We start from the raw sequence: 17,562 nt of genomic DNA, 5'->3' as shown, positions 1-17,562 counted from the left end.
AGCAGAATGTCGTAGGTAAAGAACTTACCTATGGTAATGAAAAGATGGTACATTACCAAGGAACTCAGAGCTTGAATAATGCAGTTGATTGTAGGGAATTCTAAGCTGGAAGTGTTTAGAGGCTTCCTGCTTCAGTTCTTGTTCTAGTGTGGTTGACCAAAAGTTGGAATGTAAACTCTGGGCATGTGGCAGGACAAGTGTACCCAACAAATTAATCCAGCTCCTCCTGAATGGGGCGTCTATCAAGCTGCAGACAAAAATCGGTGTGTGTTTGACTCCTGCACCCACAGGGAGCCTGAGCCACACAATTCAGAACATTCATACTATGAATAATCCCTGTAGCAGGAGGGTCGGTCTGTGGCTTCTTAAAAGGCCTCAGATTTGTGGTCAGCAGAAACATCCATGAGCCTATTTGGGCTGAAGGATACAGTGGCCCTAGTGAAGTTCCCCTAGCATTTAATTAGGTTTCCTGTAATTGCTTTAAGTAAAAGGAGGGGGAATAAAGCCTGATGTTATCATCTTGGGACACAAAATATTTGTATGTGGTTTTAATATCCTGAGCCCATTTGTTGCTGCCCTGCATTTTGGAAAGAGCCGTTATAGTTCTAAGGAAATACACACTACAGGTTTACCAGCCCTTTGGTGACTGTAAATTTACTGCAACAGCTTTTAAAGGAAGAGTTTTCTTTCCAGTAACTGAATTTCTGCATGAAGAGAGGAGGTATAAACAAGTAAAACAGGCAAAAGTATTAAATGCCAGAGAGTGGAATAAAAAAGAAGGGTGGGGCAGAGGTGAGGGGGAAAGCTGTGTGCCATCCTTCCATGAACTCCTAGATATCAGAAAATGAGAATATAATTGCAGTAAGACAGGAAATGAGAGGGCCTAAGCAGAGACTAGGAAAGAGGAAGGGAAGTAGCATTATTCGTTAATAAGTTGGGATTTATGCTGTGGAGATTGTTCTATTATTTAGACATTGACTAAAATAACATACCGATCTTTTCATAGAGGAGTGAGGGACTTAGATATGCCAGTGTCTTGAAAATTCTTTTTAAACTGACCACTGTGGGGGTGCCTAGGTGGCTCAGTCAATTAAGCGTTCGACTTCGGCCAGGTCATGATCTCACAATTTGTGAATTCAAGCCCCATGTCAGGCTCTGTGCTGACAGCTCAGAGCCTGGAGCCTGCTTCAGATCCTGTGTCTCCTTCTCTCTGCCTCTCACCCACTGATGCTCTCTCTCTCTCTCTCTCAAAAAAATGAATAAACATTAAAAAATTTTTTAAACTGATCACTGTATAAGCATAAAGGATACTAATTTCCAAGACTTTAAACAATAACTTTAAATATATTTAATACATTTTTGGCCACAGAGTTGCCCCTTCAGGATCTTGCCCTGCCTTGGCTTATAAAATTCACTTTCCTGGGCTTCATTTCAGTTCAGGGGCTCTTGAGTGGATCTAAGGACTTAGTTGTTTCTATGACTCAAGTCCCTGCAGTTCCTGATAGAAAATATTGCTTATTTCCCTAGTGGAACAGCATCCATTCATATTGAGTGTTCCTTATTTTTCCTGAGGGCTTTGACCCATTTGAGCATGGTCTCAGTTTTAGGACAAGTTCTGGAATACTCTTGTACTCTTCATGTCACCTATACCAAGAAGTCATGCAAATAGTTTAATAAATCATAACTTTTAGGAACTAAAAATTCCTAATATTCATATTTTTCATATTCATAACGTAGTCATATATATGTGGATGTGTGTATATATACACAAATATACACATATATATGTGTGCATATATATTTATATTTACATTCTCATCTGATTACATCATCTGCATGCTTAACACACTTTGATGATGTCCATGACTTTCAGAAAGAAATCCCAAATTCTGAACATGGAGTGCAGCTGCGGTTCTCAAACTGTAGCATGCATCAGAATTCTTGGAGTGCTTGTTAAACCAAAATTGCTGGGCTCAACTCTCAAAGTTTCATTCTCAATTTGAGTCTGGAGTGGGACCCAAGAATTTGACTTCCAACAAGTTCCCAGGTGCTGCTGATGAAACTGTTCCGGGGCTACACTTTGAGAACCACCGGTCTACAAGAATATATATTAACTGAACTTTTTCTTCTCCCTAGCTTCATCTCATGCCACCATCTCTGTGTCTGGTGCTCAGTTGTCTTCCCCTGGGTTCTCAATCTCCTCATTCTCTTTCCTGCGTCTTCCCATATCTTCCGACCCTCTCCTTAGATAATTTAACCAAGTTAACTCACATTGGATCCTTCGTACTAAGTTGAGTTCACTTGTTATTCACTCTCATTTTCACTATACTTCTTGTTTGCAGCATTGAACGCAGTTGTAATTAAATAATAAATTGTATAATCTGTAGTTAATATGTACCCTCTGCACAATAATATAGGTTCATTGAGGGTAAGGACTATCTTACTCATCAGAGATTCACAAGTGCCTAGGGCAATACCTCTTCCATAATTGATATTAAATATTTGTGCAATGAATGAATGAATGAATGCATGCATGAATAGAAAGTACAAAGAAATATATTTAATCTTTCTCACTGTGCTTATACTTAACCCAGTCAAATTCTTCTAGTCCCTCAGGATGCCCCTGCCAATACTCTCCATAGGTACCTCATACGGAAAGTGTGTGCAGGCAAACTGGCAATTGTCCACGTGCATTGATCAGATGATCCTTCTTGCTCAGTGCAAAGAAGCACATTGCAGAATGACTCTAAGAAATAGGCTTAGGTACATTAAGATAAATACTCTTAAAATGATAATCTCAGATTCTTAGTTCATTTTTTGTTATTTAGGATGATGTAATGCTGTAAAATAAAATCCAATTATTTGAGCATTTTAGCTGGAAGCCACTTTCAGAGGATTTTGGTTACATTACAATTATAGAGAAACATTTGGGCTTTCAAAATACTGTGCATGAAAACTTTAAAGTCACACATTCTTTGGATAAAATAGCAGGGATTTGTTAACTTAAGGCTGGTATTTTTTAAAGAAAACAGTGTGCCTTAATAGCTAAAATGCAACTATTAAAATAACTTAGTTTTAAATAATTGCCACATATTTATAAATACTAGCTTATATTATAATAAAACCTGGCATATATATTTTTATATATACATTTATGATTATAGTTTTAGGTCATTCTCATGTCATGTGAAGAGTTAGGGGAAGATTTAGTTACTGTAAAACTATACAAGGTGTTATAAAATGTATATAGCTTTTTGGTACCAGACAATATTATAAAAAAATGTGATATGTGTTTATATATATTTGTGGCTTATTCTCTGTCATTTCATGTGAAGAGTTAGGAAGATTTAGTTATTGTAAGGTTATGTACAGCACACAGATTATCTTTCCACAACCTATATAATTTGGTTACCATCCTTAGGAGATGTGAAATTCAAGTTCATGTTTGAATAAACCAAGGAAGATACCTCAGTGGAGGGTGAATGTTTGTCAGGCTATTTGAGAAAAGGTGTAATTTTGTGGAGTGATAGATCTATTCGACTTTCATCTTCTGATGAAAGCAGATTTGAAATAGCAAATAAGAAAATGAAAAAGTTGAGAGTCCAATAACTGGGGCCAGAGGAAAAATCACAGGTGGACAGGGACAGTATCTGGTGTGTTGATCTATGGCATCAAGACAGATCACTCGGGGGAAATACACGGTATGATGGTTTGAGTTTTGTTAGTACTAGTCTTTTCCTGACTTCAGTCTTCCTTTCTCTTGGCAGGTCTCATTGTCCGGGAAGTGAGCATTGAAATTTCACGCCAGCAAGTGGAAGAACTCTTTGGGCCGGAAGATTACTGGTGCCAGTGTGTGGCCTGGAGCTCGGCGGGCACCACAAAGAGCAGGAAGGCCTATGTGCGCATCGCATGTGAGTCATGGCACACGGGCCACATGGGTTTCAGAAACCAGTGGAATGTGGAAAAATGTATACCGTAACTGCTCTAAATTCAAAGAACCGTAGTCAAAACTCCCAGATTTCTGCATTTGAGCTACACTTTCCCCTTAAGTCCCCAGGATACCATTTTGTTGTGGTTGTTGTTGTTTCAAGACGCTTTTAGTTTGTCTTTAGGGATGTGAAAGAATTAGTGGTACTTTCAAAAGATTCTGAATTTTCTTTTTGAATCTGGTAATAATTAGGCTACAGGAAAACCAAACTGTATTCCTTTAATAAGTTTATTCTGCCAGTGTGTTAAGACAATGTTGATTAGTTTTGTTATTGGAAATAGAAATGACCCATACAAAGCTTCTCTATTCATTTTTGGAACCATTCTAGTGCATCAAAACACAGCACTATTTTCCAAACTGTGTTAAATTCTAGAGTATTCATGTTTAGGGAGAGGTTAGGAAGTGCCTCACAAAAAAGCGTTCCATAATCAAATAAATGTGGAAAATAGTTTTTTGGGGGCCAAGTTAAATAGGTTTATTCATTGCAAAATTCTTGGATTTTTAAATATGCTAATACATATTATCCCTAAGAAAAAGATGTAGCCTGCAGCTGTTTTTTGCAGGCCCCTTTTCTGAAGGAGTGCTATTCACATCTTGAGCAGCAATGAATGCTGCTTTAATCTGTCTTAAGGTTCCATACTGAGAAGTTTTCTCAAGTATGAGACCACTGAAATCCATGTCAATTATATGATCTGAACTCTTTTGAATGTCTGCATTTGACTAAATTCTGTTTTGTGGTGGATATCAGTATCACCCCCCAACACGTCACTGAGTCCCAATAGTCTTGGCTCTGAGGGTTCTCCCAGTTCCGTACCTGCCTCTTCCCTTACCTCCTACCTGATCTAGATCCCAACCATTGCAAACACGCCCCAGCTAGTCTCAATGGCTCCACTTATTTCCCTTTTCTAGACCATCCTCCATATTACCACAGTGCAATCTTCCTGAAACTCAGGTCTCTGCCCAGATCACTTCCCTCCCTGCTAAAATGTTACAGTAGCTTGGAGATAAAGGAAAAATTCCTTACCATTAATGCCATATGCCGTCGTCCGAGTCTGCTAGGGCTGGCATACAGAGTACCACAGCCTGGGTGCCTTAACCAGCCGAAATCTTCTTCTCACAGTTCTGGAAGCTACAGGTCTGAGATCAAGGTGCCAGCAATGCTGTCTCCTCTGAAAGTTTCTCTCCTGGGCTCGTGGATGCTTGTCTCCACATGTTTGCACTGTCTTCCCTCTGTAACCATCCTGGCCCGCATCTCTCTTCCTATAAAGACAGGAGTCCTATTGGATTAAAGCTACCCTAAAGGCCTCATTGTAACTTCATCACCTCTTTAAAGGCCTTATCTCCAAATAAAGTCACATTCTGGAGTCCTGACGGTTAGGACGTCAACGTGTGAACAGTTCGGCCCCTGACAACTATATTTCATGGTTTATATATGCAACCTGTATTTTCAGTGTCAACCACAAAGAATGTTTCCATTTTAGTCACAGTACATTTGAAATACTTTGATTTCCATGCTTTCCAGCTACTGTTCACAGTGAAGGGTTTCATCCTTCTCTTACTTCCCTTCATTTTTGTAAGCATTCATTTATTTAACAATATTTAGTAAGCTTTTACTCTGTTCTTGGGACAGTTGTACCTATTGGGTATGGAGCCAAAAGCAAACATGTAATGATCCCTGCCCTCATGGAGGTTTACTTTCAGGTAAACAAGGGCGAACTCTAAATAAAGCAACTACTAATCAGGCACAGAGCAAATGGTAAGTGCTACAGAGAAAAGTAGGGGCGCCTGGGTGGGTTAAGCACCTGACTTCAGTTCAGGTCATGATCTTGCAGTTTGTGGGTTTGAGCCCCATGTCAGGCTCTGTGCTGACAGCTCAGAGTCTAGAGCCTGCTTCAGATTCTGTGTCTTCCTGACTCTGTTCCTCCCCCACCATATGCTCTATATCACAAAAATAAATAAACATTAAAAAAATTGTTTTAAATAGTAAAGCAGGAAAGGGGGGTATATTGTGCTCAGGGAGGGTAGTCATGGAATTCCTCTGGAAGAAGCTGACAGTTGAAGAAACCTGAAGGAGGAGGGGAAGGGGAGTTAGGCAGAGGGAGCCGCAAGTGTCACAAATACAAATACCCTGGGGCAGGAGTGTGCTGGTTATCCTAGGCAGATGGCCCAGGACACTGTAGGTGTAACATCTTTGGTTCTTATTTTGAGAAGAGAACTTTAGAATGTTTTCAGCAGAGGAATTCATGATGTGACTTCCATGTCAGCAGAATCATGACTTGTGCTTAGAATAGATGAAGAGTAGAAGCACAAAGACCAGTTATGAGGCTGTGTCTATGAGGGACGGTAAGCTTGCATAGACAAGCAGCAGTGAAAGTGGCATAACCTGGATCCTAGATACAATAGTCTCCCTTCCCCCGGGGTGGGGGGAGGGGGGAGGGGGAGGGGGAGAGATGTGTTCCAAGAACCTCAGTACATACCTGAAACCGCAGATAGTACCAAACCCTATATGTGTTATGTTTTTTCTACATATACCTATGAGAAAGTTTAATTTATAAACTAGGCATAGTAAGAGATTAACAACAATAAGTAAAGAAAAAAGAGAAAAATTATAAGGGTGCCTGGGTGGCTCAGTCGGTTAAGCGTCCAACTCTTGATTTTGGCTCGTCATTATCTCACAGTTCTTGAGTTCAAGCCCCACATTGGATTCTGTACTGACAGTATGGAACCTGCTTGGGATACTCTCTTTCCCTCTCTCTATGCCCCTCCTCCACTCACACTGTCTCTCTCAAAATAAATGAACATTTTTTAAAAAAGAAAAATGATAACAATATACTATGATAAAAGTTATGAGCATGCACTGTCTCAAAATATCTCATTGTGCTGTCCTTCTCCTTCTTGTGATGATGTGAGGTGATAAAATGCCTGCGTCAGGAGATGAACAGCACAGGTGTCGTGATGTGGTATTAGTCTACTGTCAGCCTTCTCATGATAAGTCAGAAAAGGGAACAACCGCTCCTCGACTGAATTTGACAGTGGGTAACTTAAACCTCAGAAAGCAGAATGGTGGACAGGGAGGACTATTTTACATTTAAAGGCAGAGGTAATAGCTTTTGTTGAAAGATTGGATGTGAGATGTGAGAGAAAGAGAGGAAAGAATGATTCAAGAGATGTTTGAAGAGTTTGTTTCAGACGTCCTCATGAACTCTTTCCTGTCTCCTGGGTCTCCAGAGAGACAGGCATCCCTTTCTCTTATACCTTCAGAACACTTTGCCCATTCTCTTAACACAAGGCTTGTCTCAATTAAATTATATTCACTGGTTGGAATGTCTGTGTTTCATGCCAGCAAGTTCTTTGAGATAAATCCTGCTTAATTCAGTTTTGCTTAACTTTATATCTTTTGTGCTTAGCCTAACGCCTAGAACATCATAGATGTTTAATAAATTTTGTTGAATTAAAACTGTTAATAAAAATCTCCCGGTGAAGTTTATTAAAATGCTATACATTAATCTTTCCTCTCTGAGCATATCTATGGAGATTTTCCTCTGTCTTTTGTGGATTCTCTGTGAAGTAGATTCTGGGATAGGGACATGCACACAGAGAGGGTGTTAAAGAGTACTCTTTGGGACAATACTGGTGGAGATATGTGGGCAGTAGGATTGAGCAGAAGGGGGACTTGAGCTTCAGGACAAAGGATGGCCCCATAGAGAGCTCTGGAGCTCAAATGGCCCTTTAGAGTTGCCCCACCGTGAGATATAGGGGGTCAATGAGGCTTTATTCCTCCACATAGACTAGTCCATGGATGTGGGCCCCTACCCAATTGTGTGTCCTGGGTCAAGTCAGCTTTCAGCAGCTGAGGGCAACACTCCCAACGGGTGGGATCAGTCCTAAAAAGGGGTCTCAGTAGCATACCCCATATCCACTGCAATCATCTGCCACAAATCTTGAATACTTTATTAATCATGAAGAAAAAAGGTAGTTTCAAATATTTTTAAAGGAAATAAGAAACTAATTGTTTTGGTCAAATATTTAAATGAATTCAAAATTAGCTTCTAGGGGCAGCTGGGTGACTCAGTCGGTTGAGTGTCCCAGTTTGGCTCAGGTCCTGATCTTGTAGTTCGTGAGTTCGAGCCCTACATCAGGCTCACTGCTGTCCGCTTGTCAGCACAGAGCCCTCTTCAGATCCCCATCTCTCCGCCCAACCCCGCTTGCACTTTCCATAAAATAAATAAATATATATAAAAGAAACCCAACAAAGTTAGCTTCTAATTACAATCAAAAGCAACACAATGATATGACTGTATCTTTATCTTTCATTGCTATGTGTTCATTAATACCAGTTACAATAAATATTTAAAATTGCCAATTTATATTCCATATTAAATTGGCTTGGCTAGAAGCTGAAGTTTAAGGACTGCATAGTTCCAAATGATGAATATCTTGTGCCAATTTCATATATATATACAAATATATATACGTCATGTCATAGTACACGATATATGTATATGTCGTATGTATATCACACACACAATCTATATGTATGTCCCTATTCTCCACATAAATATTAAATATCTGTAAGAACCCCATCTTTCTTTGCAACATATTATACAAACTTCACTAAATATAATTTGACATTTTCAAATAATAACCAAACAAAGTAAGAGATTAATTTGCCCATAACACCTTTTCATCTTCATGCAATAAGACTGAAGAGCAGTTTGCCTGTACTTCCATATTTTACTGATTTCATATGTGTGTGGCCGAGGATGACCATCCAACATGTAAAGATTTATTCATGTAGATTTTTATGACGCTAAAAAAGGAGGGGTTAAATTTCGGTGATCTCTGTCAGGGCTGATTCCTACAATGTGAGTTTGTGCTAATGTTGCACAAAGTTGCAAATTTTCTAGTTTGCCCTGTTTCAAGTGAGCTGTGGGGCTTTGCCCAGTAATATTTGACAGATGGCCATCACATAAACTGCAACTAAAGCTTAAATTTATCTCCGACAGAGATAACTGTGATGCTAAGGTTAAATAAATGCAATTACCTCTCACCTAATTAGATGTATACTCACGTATACGATGGAGAGGCTCATCATTCTTTCATTAAAAAGCTCTATTTTCAGAAGTTTCTAAAGCAGGAATGAATATTGGCTCTGTTTATCTGCTTATAATATTTTATTTATTCAAACTATATAAAATATAAAACCAATTTGCGACACAATTAAGACAGAGGGGCAAAAAAAGGAAACCTAAGAGTTAGAATTTAGCCAGGCATGAGCTGAGAACATGACATGCTTGCTCTAGAATCGTGCACATTTTCTGGAGGGCTGGGGTCTTATGTGGGAGCTGTGGCTTCCATTGCAAAGAGAGGACTTTCTTCTGAGAGACCTCAAACGGACACTGTAGTAACTATCCAAGGAGCCTTTATGGTAAGATAGCTACCAGTTTCATTAGGTCGTTTCTTCCAGCCTCTCTTTTTATAAAGCCAATGGGAAAATTCCTAGTATTAAGGTAGGACCATAATTCAGGCAAAATGTTAACAAACACTGTCATTCTTTGGGATATGTCTTGATTTCACTAAGGCTGCTGTTTTGCTGTGGTGATTGTTGGGGATGTGTTTGTTGTTGTTGTTGTTAGTGGGGAGGGATAATAGTGTCAGTAGCACAGTGGACTGGTTAGAGCACAAGTTTTGGACCCAGGCTGACTTACGTTCAAATCCTAGTTCCATCACTTACTAATATGACCTTGGTCACATGACTTAACCTCTCTGAGCCTTAGTTTCATCAACCGTGAAATGCAAATGATAGGGTTATTTCAAGATTAAATTGGATAAACTTGTAAAGCATCTGGAATAGTGCCAGACACAAAACAAATGCTCAGTGAATGATAATAGGTGTTCATAACAACAGACATAATGATTTAAACTTTATTTGTGCATTTTGAAACTTACCAATACTAAGTTAACATCAAAAACTAAACAGTATCTTTTTGTTTTACAACTTCATGTCTCAGGCCTTGGTTCTCAATCCTAGAGGACGAAATTCCCTGCCAATTCACATACAATTAGATTGTAATTTTCCCCCTTGCCTGAGGATGGAGGGACACTCCATATGGTCACCCCTCCCCTACAGTTCAGGAGTTACAGTGGATTTATGTGCACAGAGAATCCGTCTTCCTGGGAGTGGCAGGATGGTTCCTAAGAATGTCTTCTTTATTCTGTGTGCAAACCAATAAATCACAAAGGCCACTGGCTACAGATTGGAATTTGATAGTTCCTGGGAAGAATTAAGGAGGATTAGGTTGGCCCTCTCTGCTGTCTCTCATAGCTCCCTTGTCCTTTTCCCTGAGATCAGAGCCACCTTGTGACCACCTGTGGGGTTTGGACCAAGCCTTGTTCATATTTATGAGTCTGTAGTGTCTAGCATGCTATCCAGAACAGCATTGTCCAAGGATCTTTGAGATCTGATGTGTTTACAATTATAGAACTTCTGCATTAAGACTAGCCCCACATCAATTGCTTGATAGCCCCATGCAACTGGTACTGGACATAAGTACTATAGAATAACGATAAAAATGGTGACACTGTTTCAGTCACCTTATTTTTCTCCTTACATGGTTATCTTTTTTTTTTTTTGGTGAAAGTACTTAAAGTCGATTCTCTCAGCAAATTTCAAATGCATAATACAATGTGATTAACTGTAGTCACCATGCTGCAGAAAAATATCCCTAGAACGTATTCATTTGTAACCAAAAGTCTATACCTTTTGACCAACACTCACATGGACTAGCTCATTCAGTCCTTGGAACAATCCTATGTGACAGGTATACTAATCACTATTTTACAGATGAGAAAACCGACAACAAAGGGAGATTTAAAAATCCTGCCTGAGTTCACAGCTGGTATATGAAGAAGTTGGTCTGACCAGCTGGACAGAGTCCAGGCTTTAATGAACACTCTGGGTACAAATAGGAGAGGCGAGGACAATAATGTTTATGTCAGGTAGTAGTTCACAAAACTGTCTTTTTTTCCATAGGCATAATGTCAGAAGCTCACTATTATTTAGTGCAGAAGTGTAATAAGGCCTCGGGTTCCTCTCTCTCTCCATTGCTTGGCCTACTCCAACCACACCAGTCTCCTTGTTTCCTGAGTGCAATACATTCATTTCAAATACAAGCTATTTGTAATATCTGTTCCTTACCACCTGGAAGAGTCTTCCTCAACTCTTAAATGGGACCCACTTTCTTCTTTCATTCAGATTTCTCTTCACTGGGGTCAACGCTGACCAATTTGCCTAAAATCCACGGACTCCAACTCTGTCACTCTTCGAACCCCAAACCTGCTTTCTTCTTCTTGAGGGTGTTTCTCTTCATCATTATTTGTTTGCTTTGATGTTGACTGTCTCCACCACCAGAATATAAGCTGCACAATATCAGGCACTTTATTTTCTTTAGCACTGTGGCCCCAATGCCTAAAAATAGTGCTTTGCAAATGGTTGGTGCTAAGTAACTGAAGACATAAATAAATGGAATGAAATTGAATTACACTGAAAGCGTAAGATGCGACAAAGTGATGATGTTATTCAATGCTAATGATATGTTCTTTTAGTAAAAATGTTTTCTCACCCAAGTAATTCAAGGACATCCGATAGACTGAAGTGATTGCCTCTGTGCTCCCCCTGCAAGCCTCCATCACATTTTTGTACTTACTTATTTTCTTCATAGCACTTACTGAATTCTCATCTACTATATACTTGCTTATTTATTATGTTAGTGGGTTGTGGTCTGTCTCCCTCACCCCCTTAGGAAGTGAGATCCACACGGGCGAAGATTTTTGTTGGGTTTATTCACTGAGGAATTCAAAGTGCCTACAGTGATGCTTGGCACAGTGGAGGAACTCAATATGTCTCTTAAGGGAATTCATTAATTAAAATTTCTATGGTGTGGGGGAGCAGTATCTTTAATTAAATATATGTACTCTTGTGAATTATTGCGTTGGTTTATATACACAGAAGCCATTGCTTGTGTCCTTATATGTTACTTTTCCATTTCCAACCTGTCTCCTCGGCAGAAAACAAAACTAAATTATACTAAATTATAGTTATTTAGCCAAATAACACATGTCTTGAACCAGGTGTTCTGAAAGACTTAGGTTATACCATGACAGAATCTGGTAGCCTAAAACCAAGTATCTTAATAGAGCCCAGCAGGCTTGCCTGCACACCAAAATAAATAGCTTGTTTCCTAACATTCAGTTCTGAACTGTGGTTTGATATGATCCATTGTGCAATCATTTAAGCACCCTAATGAGCCAATGATAAGTCACAGAGGCCAGACTTTGAATTAGAGAAGATTAACTGCACAATTTAGATTTTTTTTAGATAGTGAGAAGGAAATCTTTAACAATAAATTTCTTCTTGTTCCATATAAATCTCAACTGTTTTATTAAATAGTTCATCACGTGGTCCCCATGTGAAGATTAAAAACTATAACACATACCTGATTTCATCAGTCTATGTTTTTCCAAACATACTTTCTATTGTATTTGGACAGAAATTCCCAAGATTCGTAGAGGCCCCACAAATCCATAGACATTCACGGCTCATGTTTATTCTGAGAGGTAGACGACCAGTTGATAGAACAGTCTCATAAGTTACATTTTGGGAGAAATCAGCTATCTATGTGTTATAGGCAGGGCTGGCAACCCACTGGACTAAAATGTGCCATTAAAGTAATGTTTTATGCTGTATGAAAAGGGAAGTTTACGGCTAAACTGCTTATTTGCAAGAAAAGCTTGTCTGCAATCATTGCATTCATTTCTTTGTACTCTGAGAAAAGAGCCTTAACTTTTTGATATGTCTGGTTCCTCATCCATAAAGTTGGCATGTTTCTTATTATTTATCCCTAAGACATACCTTAAAAAATATTGTGATGGCATATAATCATTTTTTTTCTAAAACTAAAGATGCAGTGTGAATATAAAATAGTGGCTTGTATGGGTTTTTCCCTTCCTCTTCTCTGTAATGGATGTCATTTGGAGCTCTAGCTCTAAAATATTTATTTTTTAAAAAACCCTTTAGCAAAACTGAATACCAATATGTTTATTCTATAAATGCCCCAAAGCCAAGAAATAAAGAAGAATGGCTGAAATTATGTTTCCCTTCTGCAGGGAATTTGTGCACTTAGGATTTCTCTGTTTAAATGACCTCAGTGCAGTAAGGGATAGCCATCCCTGGGTAAAACTAAAGACTTTAAATGACCTCAGTGCAGTAAGGGATAGCCATCCCTGGGTAAAACTAAAGACATTGCCAAGATAATCCTTCAGCTGATTTCCTTAAAGATCATTCCAACCTCTGTCCCTGGATTGAAGTATTATGAAAGTGTTCGCGGTAAATTCCTAAGGGTTGTCAAAAACATCACTTTTTTAAAAAATAGGTTACAAAATAAAACTCTGATATAAGCCCCCAGTAGTCCTATGAGTAGGAAGCCTTAGGTCACTTGACCAAGTCACTTATTTAGGAAATGGTGAATCTGAATTTTAAACACACTTGTGACAATGCTTGACTTTTCAACCCAATTATAGATGAAACTTCATATAGTTTATTTATGTTGGTTTGTTGGTTTTTGTTTGTTTTGTTTTATCTTTTACAATATTTGAGAAGAACAGGCAAGTGGGAAAGAGAACTTCATCTAATATTTTGTAGACATTGTGTCCCTTACATTTAAAAATCATGGTAAGAGTTGCTAAATATATATATTAAAAAAAATCATGATTTTTTAAAAAATTCTAGCCAAGATAAGATAATCTATTCCTGAAAAAGAAAACCATGGCAAACTTTTTAGGGCTGTATGGCCTTAAGGTTGGCATTTGTTACTTTTAATAAGTGTCCAAAGCTCAGAAGACTAATCTAGTTCTCTCAAAATATGCTGTACTGGTCAGTTCACAGCACTTACTTCCCATTAACAGCCAGAGTTGGTGATTTAAGCATAAGTGGTACTCTACTATGACAACATAATTAGTGCCTTTTATCATTATTGGAAGAAAGATACTTCTTTTCCTTCTAAGAGCATAAGTATTATGACTATATGTGACCACAGAATTATCTTATTCACTAGAGGAGCACTTTGAAAGTACATTAAAACAAATTTTTCAAAAGTAAAAAAAAAAAAAAAAAGGTTCAGCACCTCTCTGTTCTTTCAGCATGTAAAAGAATTAATTGTATGAAAATGTGAATCATAGTAAATCAGCTATATTTGCTTGATGCGAAGACAGACCTGTGTCAGAAGGTACAAAAGATGGTCAGAAAGTATAACAGGTAACTGCAACATGGACCTCTTCTAAGCACAGAATTTCTCTAGATCGAGAGCTGCTTTGTCAAGACTTGCTCAGTCTGGGAGGCAAGAAGCTTAATTCTGATACTTGGAGTATGGCTTCTTGGTAGAAATAAATAAATACGTAAATAAACAAATCATTATTTAATTAAATATCAGTATAAGCAGGAACTCTATCAAAGTTTGACAGCTGGGGCTGGATGGAATGGATATCTGAGTGAGTACATTTGTAGAGGGCTTTTAGGTAATAGCATTGTCCTCTTAAGGGTTTTTATGTGTATTACTTTATTCGATCTTCACAATAACCCTGTGAGATAAGTACTGTAGTTATTCTCATTCTAGGGATGAATAAACAAAAGCACATAAATCTCTGAACACACAGGACCAGGATTAAAGTCAGGCAGGTGGATCCAAGCTGCACACTCATAACCCCTGTGGTAGGCTGGATAATGGTCCCAAAGGCATCAGGGTCCTAGTCCCTGGAACCTGTAAACCTTACCTTACATGGAAAAGAACTCTTTGCAGATGTGCTTAACCATCCTGAAAGGGAGAGGTTATCCAGGATTATCCAGGTGGGCCCTAACTGCCATCACAGAGGTCCCTATAAGAGAAAGATAGAGAAAGATTTGACACAGATAGAAGAGGAGGGGTCATGGGATTGCAGAAGCAGAGACTGGAGCGATGCTGCTACAAACCAAGAATGCTGGCAGCCACGGAATCTGGAAGAGACAAGCTTTGGAGTCTCCCAGAGAACTTTTGGAGGAAGTACAGCTTTACTGTCTCCTTGATTGTGGCCCAGTGAAACTGATTTCACATTGCTGGCCTCCAGACTATGGGAAAATAAATTTTGGGTATTTTAAGCCAGTAAATTTGTGGTCATTTCTATAAGAAATAAATGCAAGCATTATGTAGTACTCCTCCTTCAACAGACCTACATAATGGGGTAGACTGCTTATAAATAGCTGCTGAACTTGAACAAGGAAGTTAACCTCTGAGGGTTTTAGATGTATTATCTATAAAGCAAGGGGGTTGAACTGTGTAATTTCAAAGAGTCTGTACAGTTACCATAAGAGAAATTGTTTCCAGATCTTCAGTAAACGGGTTTACCAGATTATTTTGGAAATCGATTTTAATTCAACATTTTTTAAGGATCTCCTATGTACTAAGCACCAAGCACCGAGATATATTTGACCCTAAAGAATTTTTAAAATGAAAAAATAAAATAGCATTTAATTGGCTGGGATTATTTACTTTATCTTCTTAAAGTGAAACTTGGGGCACCTGGGTGGCTCAGTAGGTTAGGCCTCTGGCTCTTGATTTCAGCTCAGGTCATGATCTTAAGGTTTGTGAGATTGAGCCCCGGATCAGGTTCTGAACTCACTGCTCCTCCCCCATTCATGTGCTCTCTCTTTCTCCCTCTCTCAAAATCAATAAATAAATATTAAAAAAAATAAAGTGAGGGGGTCTGGGTGGCTCAGTTAGCTAAGCGACTGACATCGGCTCAGGTCAGATCTCGTGGTTCATGAGTTCAAGTCCCGCGTCAGGCTCTGTGCTAACAGCTCAGAGCCTGGAGCTTGCTTCAGATTCTGTGTCTCCTTCTCTCTCTGCCCCTCCCCCACTCGAGTTCTGTCTCTCTCCCTCTCTAAATAAATGAATAAATAAACAAGCAAACATTAAAAAAACCTTTTTTTTAAATAAATAAAAAAATAAAGTGAAATTTAACAGTGATGTAGTATCTGCTAGAAAGATGGCTATAACTATGCAGACACACCCCATATCAGAAAGTTTTGTGTAGTGAACTCTCAGTTGGGAATGCAAATTGCAACATATCTTGAATGGTAACTCCTGCTTAGTTGTAACCTCCCAGGGTTCTGTGCTGGGGAAGCTAAGTGAGGCTAAATCCAGACTCCAGAGAAAAGAATATAATGACTTACACTGTCATGGAAGGCACTGGTGCTGAACGTTTGCTATTTCTACTCCAAAGAACAAGAGCTGAGAAGAAATCATAACCACTCTGGACATGTTCCTACTTACCTGAAAGAGATTCAGGGTTTTGTTTACATAGCAACCATAACAATGAAGACACTGGTTCAGAAAAGAATGTGGGAACATATTTATCCTATGTAGTCATCAAAAATTACAGAAATAATTACAAAGTGTCTTTCCAGCCATCAAGAAACCTCTTGTTTCTCCTGACTCATGTGCTAATAGTTTCCATTTATTTAAAATGGAATCGTTTTCATTTATTTAATATTCTGAAATCCTAACATTTATTGCCTAACATTATTTCTGAAAGTATGCAAGGGAACATAAATTAATAATTATACAATGTGAATTCGGAAAATGTTATATATGGAATCCTACTAGCAGAAACAGCTCTGCCCACCAAGGTCTGTTTCTTGGTTAAGCGTCTGAGAGTCAGAAGGAAGAAGAGCTATGGGGAGAAATCCAGAGGATTGTCTCTGAGGTAAGAAAGAAGCCGCAAGAAACATTAAGTTAACTTTGACACACTCACCACTGAATTTGCTAGACCAACGTCTCAAAGTGGCAGTTCATAGGCCCAATATAGCTTACCAACTTCTCGGTTCGGCCCTCAAAATACTGGCCCACGAAAGAATTCTTGATAAATTTTAAGTAGTTAACAACCTATAGGATTAGAAAAAAAGCTCACATAATGACTGGCATTACCAGCTTCTGTTACCAATGAAATATGGAGCCTGTGGGCCCGAGTCTGCATTCCTTATTGGCAACATGCAACTTACTGCTTGAGTAACAAGAGCAAAAAGTAAAGTGGATTGGTTTTGTATTCTTGTCACTATTAAAATTTAGAAATGAAAGATAGCCCGGGTAGGCATCATGTTTCAAGAAAAAAAAAAAAAATTCTGTGCCTAACTTTCTATCATTTATTGTCACCTGCGTGGTCCCTAGATACATGTGAAATTTCAAAAGCTGTGCTAGACGCTGTCTGCCGTCAGCCTATACAAAAGCTTTCTGCTGCTGACACTCTGGAAATACCAGTAGAGGGACCATTAAGAACCAGGTGGTAAGAACCACACTGCAGAAGCAAGTTTGCTTGGTTTCCACAACCTCCCAAAGCCTCCCTCCTGCTGCCTACAAGATCTAGCCCAGCACCATACGTATCATGGGTGTTCCATAAATAATCAACAGTCAGTCATTAAGTGGTTCACATATTTAAGTGGTTCACATATTTAAGTGCTGTGTATAAAACACACCTGTGGGACCATT

General features: G+C 38.8%; 1 protein-coding gene across 3 annotated transcripts in view; it reads left to right on the top strand.

Moving 5' to 3' along the window:
• UNC5C (unc-5 netrin receptor C) overlaps window positions 1–17,562 on the top strand; it is a 364,440-nt gene that overhangs the window by 230,348 nt on the left and 116,530 nt on the right. For all 3 annotated transcript variants that reach the window (XM_060654604.3, XM_060654602.3, XM_060654601.3), the window contains exon 3: window positions 3,768–3,911. In XM_060654604.3, the coding sequence (XP_060510587.1) occupies window positions 3,768–3,911 (144 nt within the window). The remainder of the gene's footprint in view (window positions 1–3,767; window positions 3,912–17,562) is intronic.

This window comes from Panthera onca, chromosome B1 (assembly GCF_046562875.1).
Source record: "Panthera onca isolate mPanOnc1 chromosome B1, mPanOnc1 haplotype 2, whole genome shotgun sequence".
Taxonomy (NCBI): domain Eukaryota; kingdom Metazoa; phylum Chordata; class Mammalia; order Carnivora; family Felidae; genus Panthera; species Panthera onca.
This window is presented reverse-complemented; position numbering and strand designations above follow the sequence as displayed.